The 12,437-nt window shown below is 27.5% G+C and overlaps 1 protein-coding gene across 1 annotated transcript in view; it reads right to left on the bottom strand.

Moving 5' to 3' along the window:
* Nucleotides 1–1,116: 1,116 nt before the first annotated feature.
* LOC100200310 (D-3-phosphoglycerate dehydrogenase) overlaps nucleotides 1,117–12,437 on the bottom strand; it is a 56,957-nt gene continuing 45,636 nt past the window's right edge. Inside the window, exons 7-10 of the mRNA XM_065810710.1 lie at nucleotides 10,754–10,915; nucleotides 7,619–7,764; nucleotides 2,757–3,008; nucleotides 1,117–1,621 (exon numbers count right to left, since the gene is read on the bottom strand). Coding sequence (XP_065666782.1) covers nucleotides 1,292–1,621; nucleotides 2,757–3,008; nucleotides 7,619–7,764; nucleotides 10,754–10,915 — 890 coding nt within the window. The 3' untranslated portion in view covers nucleotides 1,117–1,291. The remainder of the gene's footprint in view (nucleotides 1,622–2,756; nucleotides 3,009–7,618; nucleotides 7,765–10,753; nucleotides 10,916–12,437) is intronic.

The following is a 12,437-nucleotide window of genomic DNA, read 5'->3' as shown; positions in this document are numbered from 1 at the left end:
ACAAAACAAAATTTTTCATGTTTTTGTTCAAAAATAGATATTTTAAAATGTGATTTACAGTTTACTTTCAATTACTTGTTTTGTAATGGTAATGTATTTCTATAGTTACAGATTTAAATGTTTTTCCAAAAATTTCTAACATCACCATTCTTGACAAACTCGTTGGCTTGCAATTTAATTTATTTCATAAAAATTCTATAGTAACTTTTTGATTTTATTAGATACGTTAAACACTTTAGTATATTCTTCAGAGTCAAATTTCAAAGTTTTATTAAAGAAAATATTTACGTTGAACAAAAAATACGAAAAATACATTGTGCAATTCGGGCACAAGCAGATCATTCAGACTAAGTACAGTACAAGAACTAAGTAAAGATAATTTTGACTATAGAATGGAGTTTTGTGATATCATTTTGTCAAAGTTAGAAGAAAATTCCAAATTGGCTAAACAAATGATTTGGTGAGGCGAAAGCCAAATCACGCTGATTGGCATTATAAACCGTCACAACTGCTGTTATTAGACCAATTCTAAATAACACATATAAATACCTAAGACCAACTCAAAGAACAGAACAATTATGTGGAATAATTTCAGGTGGTATGATGTGGAATAATTTCAGCCCATACTTTCTCAACGTTTTAATCACAGGTGATTCATATTTACAAATGCTTGAAGAGTTTTATGGCCTCAAGTTAAACAACGTTGAATGTACTTTCAACAAGATGGAGCATCTGCCCGCTCAATCGAAATTTCTCTCAAAAATGTATAAGCTGGCGAGTTCCAATAGAATTGCCTGCTTGTTCTCCTGCAGACTTTTTGCTTTGGGGCTTCTTAAAGAATATTGAATACCAAGACTCTCTAAAATATTGAATACCAACATCTCTAAAAAAATCGTGAGCGAATTGAACGTTGCAGAGGTGGACATAAATATGTCGAAACGGCTGCGAAAATGAAGTGGTTCGTTTTAAACGCTGTCAAGAAGTTATTAATATACTGTTAAATTAAGATTTTTAAAAACATTCTTTATTATTTAAGTATTTAAACCAAAAACACAACTAAGAAACACCTTCTAATATCATATTATATAAGAAAATAAAGAATAAATACTAGTAGGATGTATGTTAAGATTTTTGTATTATTGTTTAATAACAATTACAAAGATAAATAATTTAAGATGTATTCATCGTTAATGTTTTATTTTACAGGAACATAAAACGTTTGCGAAAAACCAATATGACCAATTGATTCAAAATATAAATCACGTACATAAAATCGCACAAGAAATAATATTTAAACTTTCAAACAAACTAAAGGTAGTTCGACATTCACTTTAGATTCTACAGCAGCTACAAGAACAGAATTAGTTCCATTCTTTCCAGTACTAACACTAGTAATACCATTTACATTTAATACATCATTTAGCAGATTTTGAGAAGAATGATGCGTCGACACAGCCATAATTACATAATCATGAAGAACAACAGGAGAACATAAAGCGACATCATATATTTGTAAAATAGTTGGTAGCTCTCCACTAAGGTTACCAATAAATTCACCTGCTCCAGGTATAAGAACATTAATCGAAGACCATGTTTGGTTTTTTAGTTCAGTAAGTTTTATCTAAAATAATAATTTAAGAAATAGATTTTTAAAAATTTAACTAAATTTAAAAATATTGTATTAAATACTAAATTTAAAAAAAATGTATTAAATCAAAGTTTGTTCATTTAAAGAAAAATTTTTGAAAAAAATTTTAAATATTTTTACGAAAGATTTTAAAATTCCATTAAAGTAATTGCCATTCAAATAGTACGAACATGTTAAGTTTAGAAACCTCTCATTAATTTTTAAAAGAAAAACAAAATAAAAGCTTTTGCTTTAGATAGAGAAAAGTAAAAACTATTTCAAATGCTTTAATTACCACATAAAAATTAAATAACAGAATAATGCTTATTAGTTGACCAAAAAGAATTTAATAATGAAAACGATACTAGCAATAATATACGTCATGTGATATGTAACGTGCAATTTAACAAATTAATAACAATGACATCAACACCGTGCAACTTCAGCAACTATTTAAACAGTAAAAATGTTGCCAGACTTTATAAGTTCAAAATACAAAACAATAACTTTGGATTATTCTCAACATGAATGAATGAATAAAAACGGTTATTTTAATATTAAAACATGGCAAAAACAATAAAAATGTATAAACTTTTTCATATTTTTTTCTTGTTTGAATTTTTTAATAATTTATATATGTTTATATTTATTGAAAAACATGTTTATTAAGCAATTTATTATTTTAATAAAAAAAGAAAAAAGAAAATCCTTTAAACGATTAAGTTTTAATTAGTTTCATTAAATTATTTATTTATACGAATGTCTAAAAATTATACATTATGAATATAAATAAACATTAGCACTACGGTTTCATAGTCTTGAATAAAAGTGGAATGCTTCTAAAACTCAATTTCAGAGGATGAGAAGGTGAGAAAACAAAAATATTTATATTACACTAAGTTACAGCTAATGAACTTGCAAATATTTTACAAGATAAGAAAAAATGATCTAGTTAATAATTTGAAGTGAATAATTTCTTTGTGCTGAAAAAAAGTTATTTTTTTAAACTTTAAATTTTTTAAAACATAGCAATGGTCGGTTTATAAATCAAACTTCTAAAACAACATATTTAAATCTTTTAAAATGGTAGTTTTCTTTTTTTTTTATTTAAAAAAAGAAAAAAACTTACGTTTATACCAAGATCTTTTAAAATAATAACTGCATTAATAAGATTTCCAGATAATGAATGAATTTTTGAAAAGCCAAAGCAAAAAGCATTGAGTAACAACCTTGATGCTGGTGCCAAAAACTCTCCATTTACAGATAGATTTATATCCGTAGAACCCTTAATGTTTGAAATAAGACCACCCAATTTTTCAGCTAGCCGCATCCACGGAATGTATTTAGGATTGCTTATCTGTGAAAGTGCAGGAGCGTTTACCTTTTAAGTAGGATAATAGTTATAAAAATACATAAAAATACAAGAGTTTTAAGAAGAGTTTTAAAAATGTTTTTAGTTCTTCACAATATTGCTACACAATTGTTAACAAGGTGTAATTAATTAGCTCTGAAATGTTTCTGTGATGTTTCTGATGTTTTCTAAAGTCTCCAAACAACTATTTAAATAAAATTCTACACAAAAATATATAAATAAGTTTGCAAATAATTAAATATATGCGTGAACAGTATGTATATATTGTTCTAGTTGTTGTAAACTAAACATAAATCATTAATGTTTGTTGTATTTTAGATGTGTTAGTTGTTGTTTATAAAACATTCTTATCAAGCGATTTGTGTCAAGACCTCAATACTAGTAGTTAAAAAACTGCTCACAGTTAAAAATTATTACTATTACCATACTATTTAACCTGTTTTGTCAACTTGTTTCTCCGCGCAGCGGCCTTGTTCGTCAAAGGTTCGTGTTTCGGAGTTATAGAGTTGAGAGTGGGTAAAAACCACTATTAAGTAGCCTCCTCATCTGTAGTGGCCTTCTCGGCCTTAAGGAGGTGAATAACAAAAAAGTTTGACTTTTCAAACAATTCAATTGTCAGTAACTTGACATAGCGAGGTAACAATCTTGTTTTCTCAAATAATAAATTGCTGCAAATAATGTATATAAATTGTAATTTTTTTAACTGTTAAAGACATAAGTGATGGCTTTATAGAAACTTTAGGCTGATATACATTCCGTACATTTTGTGTCAGATTTTGAATATCTGTTACAGACTAGAGTTTTAAGTTCATATTTGGTTTATGCAGTGTAAATAATTTTTTCAAGTTTATTTTTAGTTTTTGTTATGAATAGGTTTTTCTCATGATCTAATGAATTTATAAAATTTTTGTCCAAAAAAAGTTTTTAAAGAAGGTTTTAAGGTAATTGTAGTTCATGCATCCCACTTATAATAGCATCAGGTAGATTACCTCATTACCAAGTAATGAGGTAATAAACTGAATTAACTTTTTATTTATGATTTATTTTACATTTATGTTTATTTTGTTTAAATTCAAGAAAGACATCCTAATTTTCTATATGGTTTAACATTTACAGCTCTTTTAGTGTGCACACAAATATAATTATTATAGGCAACCAATAATGCAAAAGAATTTACATTTTTATTTATTTTTATAGTATTGTTTATTTAGAATTTCTAAATGATAGTCAGTATAACTCTACAAACATACAAAAAAAACATAGAAAAGAATTCTTATTTACTTTATTTTATAAAACTTGCTCTTTCGCTGTTTTAAATTGCACAAATGGTCATGCTAATACTCTATTTGGCTTTAGTATTTAAAATATACTAAATATTACCAAGTAACCTCAATAAATAAAACAAAGTAGTAAATATTAAAGATATCAGAGTCAATTACAATTAAAATTACAAAGTAATTATCATTAATGGTTCATTATTTTTTAATGTAATTAATTCTACAACCAATTATAAGAAAACTGAAAGTTGTAAGACTGTAATTGATTCTATAACCAATTATAAGAAAACTGAAAATGTTTAATTTATCATAACTATTTATGGTTTTAATTTGAAACTTGGCAGCAAAATGTAAATACAAATATGAATTGACAACATTTACTGCAAATTAATATGTACAATTGTCACTTAATGTTTGCATACACATTTACCCAGAATGCTTCTCACAAAATTATTTTGTGATATTAGGACTAAAAAAGATTTAACAAAGTTTTTAGGTCAAAATGTCATGTGAAACAACAAACTTAAAAAAATCATGGTGATCAGTAGAACACAAACTTTTAAATTGTAGTCAAAAATATCTTTGGTATACGGTTGAAGATTAAAAAATGAACTTTTGATGTCTTCAATTTTAACAGAAATATCTTTAAACAGTTCCAAACCAAACACTGCTGATTATATTAATAAAAATTTACGCAAACAATTAACTATCGGTAAAATATTAATTGCTGCAGCAAAGGTGACATCTCTCTCTAAAACATCTAACAAGGACATTAATCTATTTGCATTGTTTCTATCTAAACCTACACCATGATACCCTCTCATAAGTATGTAATGTGTTTTCAACCAATTTTCAAAAGGTGGCCAAACACACAAAAGTAAAGTACAAAATTTATCTACAACTCCCATCAAAATGTGGAGCTCAGGTGGAGGAACAATGTGTTCAAGAAGAGTTTCTTGTTCTTCTTGTAAGTAAATTAAACGAGGATTGATAACATTTTTGTATCCCTGCATTTTCAATCTTTTTTTCCCATCACATACATATTGATCATAACACAGGTCTATGGAGCCTAAAGTTCTAAGTTTTTCTGTTTCTAGCGAGCATTCTCCTTCACAATACAAACAGGCATATTTACCAGAGTGACCTGATAGTCCAAAAATACTGTTTGCACACTTTAAATCAAATGCAAAACTAAAATTTACTTCTTCAAGTTTTAGAGGAGCCAATAATTTTTGGAGATTTTCCTCTGAAACCAACTCCACAATGGCAAGAATATAACAACGTTTTACGCCAGAATCTTCATATATTTCAGATGAAGAATAGTGATTTTTTGAGTCAAAAACATTAATGATAACTTTTAAAAAGTTTTGACCACCATCTATAGAAATTCTTACCATTGCATTAAGGTTATCAATACCTCTTTTTTCAGTTATAAATTTAATAAATTCTGTTGTATTTTTTACATAAACTATATCTCTAAAAACTGTCTGATCTCCGTCAACCAGTTCCTCTGTTTTGCATTCATATAAAGAATCAAGAGTTTCCTCTAATTCAGTCGTTTTAATATTAATACTTGATTCTACAACACCAGTTATGTTCCTCCGTAAAGTAGAACATAATATTATTATTTTGTTTTTAGGAAGTTCTAATTCATTCGATAGCTCCATAATAGTTTGGAATGATATCTGGTTTACTTTCTTTCTTTTTGACTTAATTTTATTAACTCCAACTGTAACCGAGAGAAGATTTCCACCTGTAGATAACATGAACTGCTCTCCGCTTACAATGTTTTCACGTTCGATTTTGCGTTTTAACAATCCAGAAACTATTTGTTCTGCATTTTTCTCTCCAAGCGACTCACTGATATCTATGATATTGCTTACAGCGTTACTTTTGCAACAAGTATGAGGAACTCCTCTGCCTAAAATTAACAGTGATAATTTAACAAGTATTTTAAAATAACTAAAAAATGAATAAGAAATAAAACAATAAAATTATTGAATCAAACTTTACAGTTTGATTTTAAAATTTATCAACCAATATAGAATTTTAAAGTTATTAAAAACAATATAAACTTTTAAAAATTTATTTGAACAAACAAGTTAACAATATCTACAAGTGCAAAATATTTGCACTTGTAAAAAGAATCTAAATAGTTGTGGATTATTTATACGTTATAAACTTTTTTATATAACAGATTTGATTGATAAAAATAAAGGAAAAATACATTTCAATAAAATTTATTTAAATTATAAAACCGTAATATTTATTATTCATACCAATAATTAAATAGCAAAGACTACAGATTTTCTCAGTTGTATTTAAAACAGTTGTATTTGGCTCTGTATCAACATGTATCTCAGTTGTATTTGGCTCTGTATCAACATTTGTTTGGATACCTAGCAGTGAGGAGGTTTGTCTAATAATTAACTCATATAAAAGTACCTTTGATATACTCTCTAACCAGTTGGAAAGATATGCAGTTTCTCTTTTGTTTAGACTAAACAAGTTTCTTCTGCAGTTGGAACAAACTACTGAAGAACAAACATCAAGATCAATATCAAAGTTTGGCCAAATGTATTCTTGAGTATTTTTACATACTGAGGGTGTTATAAGTGTTAGACATTTATTTATTTGTCAAGCAAACTGCACAAGTACACATTTTAAATTCTGTCGCCATGTTGGAAAATAATAATTATATCTGGAAAGAAGCCGTAAATAATTTATTTTGAATGCCATAATGGCTGACTATATTTAAAATATAGTAAATAAAAAGCAAAAAATGATGTTTTGATTTTTAAAATTTACATACTTAGCATTTAGTTCAGATTTTTTTGGCAACATAGATTGTGTTTACTATTGCATATGATTGATATAATGCAAAAAAATTGGGAGTGGGGAGAGTTTCAACCTGGTGGTCAATTTGGAAAACAGTGTGGTCTCGATAAGTTTAAAATAATTTATATAATTATTTAATATTAAATATCATAATTATATAAATCATATATTAATTATATATAAATGCAAATTATATATAAATATCAGAAAAAATAAAAAAAAAGCTTTACACTTGCAAAATAAAAAGTAACATCAGGTAAACTTCAATACCTTTTAGAAAAGTTGATTTTTAACCAAAATAAAACCAATTTTCAGCAGAAAAAGAAGTATAGAAGTGTAAAGGTAAAAAAAAAGAAGGTAAGACTTATAAAACTTACAAAATCAATAATATATGAAAAAACATGAAATTCCTTAAGATTGCTAAAAATGTAATAAAAGAAAAATTTATTACAAAACTTTGTTTATTCTTATTTATATGAAAGGAAAACAACCATCTTAACATACCAGGCCTACTATCGTCTTCCCATCTCGTGCATCAATAATTTGTTTAGCAATTTCTCTTGCAACCCTTAGTTGGGCTTCAACAGTGCTTGCACCCAAATGGGGTGTACATAAGACATAAGGATGTTTCACTAAAGCCATACTTGTTCCTAAAACATTAAAAAACATTTAAAAATTTAACAACAAATACAATATATAAATCCATGGTTAATATAAAATACCTATTAAAAATAAAATATAAATATATATTTAAAAAGTGAGTGGAATAATTACAATGTGTGATGATGTGTGTGTCACTGAGGTAAGGAATATAGCTCTCTAACTCCTCCAACAAACAGTCACATGACATTCAACGCCATAGTAGTACTGAGTGATAATATCATATGATGATTATAATGAAATAGTGAGAGTGTGATCAAAAAGCCTAGACCTGAGGAATCTGGAACAAGCCAATCAGAATAGAAAACTGGAACAAACCAATCAGAATTAAAAAAACAACCCAAATCAAGTACTGAAATAAAACAAAAATGAAGATTGTGAAGTTGTTTTGTTTAAAGATGTTTTGAAATAGGGTTGTTTTGTTTTAAAAAAATGATCTGGATCAAACCAATAGCATTTTTTAAATTCAATTATTTTAACACGAGAATATAAAGTCCTGGTACAAGCCAATCAGAAGTCGGTATCAGAGGGTTATTTAAAAAAAGACTGTTACAAGGGATTATTTCAAATGATATAAAAACACTATTTTTTTAACTAATTTATTTCAAATTTACAGTAGTTATACTGCTCTTCTTTTAACTTATTCTTAAAAAAAGTCTCACGGATGTTTCACACAATGTAAAAAAAGTATGACTTCTCACGGATGTTTCACACAATGTAAAAAAAGTATGACTTCTCACGGATGTTTCACACAATGTAAAATTGGGCATTAAGTCACAAGTTTATAGAAGAAAAAACAACTGTTTCCGCATAAAAAAACAAAAAATTTAGTAACTTTAAAATAAAAGTATTTTTTCTATAAATGCTTTCACCTTTTACAAAAAAAAAAAGATAAAATATCTATCTTTAAAATATAAAAGATCTTTTTGTTTAATAAATATTTAGATTAGACAATTTAAAATAAAAAAATTGTTAAAATAGTTAATAAGTTAATAAATAGTAATAAAAGGTTTAAGATCTTTTTTCTGTTTTTCATAACTTTTATAAAACAATTTTTCTTGGGCCAACTAAGATTACCTAACTTATCTTCATGGTTGATGGTTGGGATACTTATCCATGAGTGTTTAATCTATCTGAATCTTATGTTATCCTGATATTTTTTGCACAAAAAGTCTGTTTTTAATGCATTTATATTGTCAAATTTTTTGAAACTTTTTATTGTTTTAGCAAATCAAATTATGAATTAATAATTAAAGATTTTTTCTCTTTGGATAATCAGACTAATATCAGTTAAGTTGTTAAATCTTCTTTTATCGAGTGCATCTATTAGTTAACAAATATAACTTTATTTGTTTTTATTGGGTTGACAATTTTTTTGTTTAAAACTATGTTTTCAAGTGAGAAGAAAATTTTGAAACTATACATTGGATGGGAAGATGGTTGGGAAGATGAATTTAAGACAATTAATGAATTTGATAACTTACATTGAAGAAGTTTTTAACAACCTTCCATCTTAACTCTGATGTTAATTTTGGCAAAGTTTTGACAGATATAAAGGTGGAAAGTATATGAAATTCCATTTTGAAATTGTCAATTCTAAATCATCTGAATTTGTGAATTAGCTTCACTCCTTAATTTGTGTCTGATCTCTGACCCAAGCTTGTGTTTAATTTTTTCTTATTCTCAATTAAGATGGTTCTGACCATGCAATGATCTCTATTAATACTTCTTCTCATACTTCTTCTTCAGACTATCACGACACTACTTACTACTACACTAAAGCTGATTCTTCCCTTGATTTTCTTTTGACAGTCCTTAAACTAGTGTCTTTTCTTTCTCTGCTGATAAATGCGCCTCAAATGCCTATTTATTATTCAGTTTACTAAATCTCATGTCTTATCTCAGAAGTTTGGTTCTAGAGACTTTTGGAAAATACTATAGTGTCATTAACAAAGGTTAAAAGTCCGACATTCCATCTCTAATTTATGGGACTGATCATATTACTTCTCCCAAGGCAGAATATTTGCAAAGAACTTTTCTCATTAAACTCTTGAATCTCATTGCCATACTTTTCCTGCATTTGACTGAATCTTGTTTTCCTCATTCTGAAAAATGGCATCTGTAATTCTAATTTTTAAAAACTCTGTAGACCATTGTAACCCCCCCCCCCCAACTATTGTGCGATCAGTCTTCTATCTGTTATTAGCAAGGTCTTTTAGTCTTTGACCATCAAATTTCTAACACCCCATTTTGATTTTAATAATTTACTGTCTGACAACTAATATGGTTTTCAATCTCACTTCTGTGACAGATTGAAGCTTGTAAATATTAACTCAAACAAAAATTACACCACTGTCAAAATTCTCTTGTTTTCTTCTATATGTCTTCTTGGATCATTGTTCACTACTGACCTCTCATGGAAACCATATAACCATATATTCAATTGATTGCAAATTTAGCATCTGCTAAGGTTCTTCTCTATATCGTGCTCGCCATTATATTACTCCTAATTTTACTCTCTCCCTCTCTACTGCGTTATCTGCCAAGCTTGAGCTTCTCTCCCATTGTCATAAGGTTGGTTCTCTTTCTCTTTGCTACAAATATGTTTCTGCTCAAAGGAGCTTTTACCTCTAGTTCCATCAATAAAAACTCATTCTCACTTGACTCATCATTCAACAAAGTCACATCCTTTTAATAAATTTGTCACTAAAAACCTTTACTCCTCTTTATTCACTTCAAGCCATTGGAATTCTCTCCCATCTTGTTTTCCTGACTCATATAACCGACATTTATTTAAGTTTCTTGCTCTCTAACACTACTCTTTGTTTTCTAGTAACTCCCAACTTAATAGTGGTTGCTTGCAGCCTTGTTGGTAGTATATTAGAATAAAATTAAAAAAAAAATCTGCAGCCTAAGTTTTTATTAAACATTAATTGAAAATCAATAAGAGTACTAACAATATTAAAAAACTCTAAAAACCTGTAGGGGGTTCTGTAACAAAAACATCAAGAGCAGCACCACTGCATATACCATTGTTTAGTGCATCTAAAAGATCTGCTTCATCAACAATACCTCCTCGTGCAACATTTATTATCTTAACTCCAGGCTTGCACATCTTAAACACCTGTTTATTGATGAAACCTACAAAATTAAAGAATATATATATATATATATATATATATATATATATATATATATATATATATATATATATACACATATATAAATATATATACATATACACGTATATAAATATATACACATATATAAATATAAATATATATATATAATATTATATATATATATATATATATATATATATATATATATATATATATATATATATATATATATATATACATATATATACATATATATACATATATATATATATATATATATACATATACATATATATAGATATATATATATATTAGCCAATCCCATAATTATTTTTGACAGCCAATTTTTATGCAGAGTGGCTAATGAGTGAAATAGAGGGCATATTTATAAGAAAAATTTTTTTGTTTTTAATTTTTTCTTGTTAGAAGTATTTGCGCCAATTGCTCAAAGTTAAGCTTTTTGCAATTTTCAACTAAAATTTGGACAAATTTGAATCCAGTTAATTTTTTCGACAATATTTTTATTATATGGCCCTGTACCAAATAAAATACAGTGCCTTTTAATTTAAGAAATATATAGTACCTAATATACAGTATCTTTTCTAATATATATAGTATTATAATATCATAATATATTTCATATATATATTTCACAATATATATAGTACACAAATATATAATATCTTTCACTTATTACGATAGATAAATTAACACTTAGGTTATTGTAAAGTGATTTTTTGTTGATCTATGAGGTCATATCCTGTCATGCAACAAATTTTACTATTGTCACCTCATTTTGGTATCAGATGATGTTTTTTGACAAAAAAATACTGTTATTGGAGCCTTGTACCTAGTGGTGGGCAAAAAATGTTTTTAATTTTCACGTTTCATTCCTTTCAAAAGACATGTGTTTTTCACAAAAACACGTGTTTTTCGCATTGCACTTATTGAATCAACAACTCTTAGGCCAAGCGCAATAACAAGCCATATATGCAGCTTGCCTTAGTTTTTAACTTTAAACCTACGTTTTAACCTTTTGGTGGAGCTTCAGTTCCATGGCTCCAGCTCGGTACCACAAGTCTGGTATATACATCGACTATCTTAAAGCCTGCTGCTACAAGGTAGTGTTGCTACATCGACTGTCTTATAGCTTTGTGCTACAAGGAAGTGCCGCTACGTCGATTGAGGATTTGGCATAGAGCAGCTATCTTTTTTCTTTTATTATTTCAATTAATATTCCTAATGTTTAAAAAACCTCCATTGACGAGAGCCGAACAAGCGGAAAAAAAGAATTATTTTAGACCGCTTAACTGTTGCTTTATCAGTTTTTATTTGTTTTTTTTTTCACGCTATTTCTCTTTTAAAACAGCATTTCTCAACTCTTCTAGTATTTTGCTGCCCTTATGAACATGAACAAGTAAATTATGTGTATTCTTTGAATAAACTTTTCCACAATATTTGCAACTGTTGTTTGTTTCACCTAAGGTTTTTAGAAAAAGGCTCTTGACCATGCTACTTTACGAGGCGTCTTTATTGAGAAA

The sequence above is a fragment of the Hydra vulgaris genome, chromosome 11 (assembly GCF_038396675.1).
Source record: "Hydra vulgaris chromosome 11, alternate assembly HydraT2T_AEP".
Lineage (NCBI taxonomy): Eukaryota > Metazoa > Cnidaria > Hydrozoa > Anthoathecata > Hydridae > Hydra > Hydra vulgaris.
The sequence above is the reverse complement of the archived record's forward strand: the minus strand, read 5'-3'. Positions and strand labels throughout refer to the sequence as shown.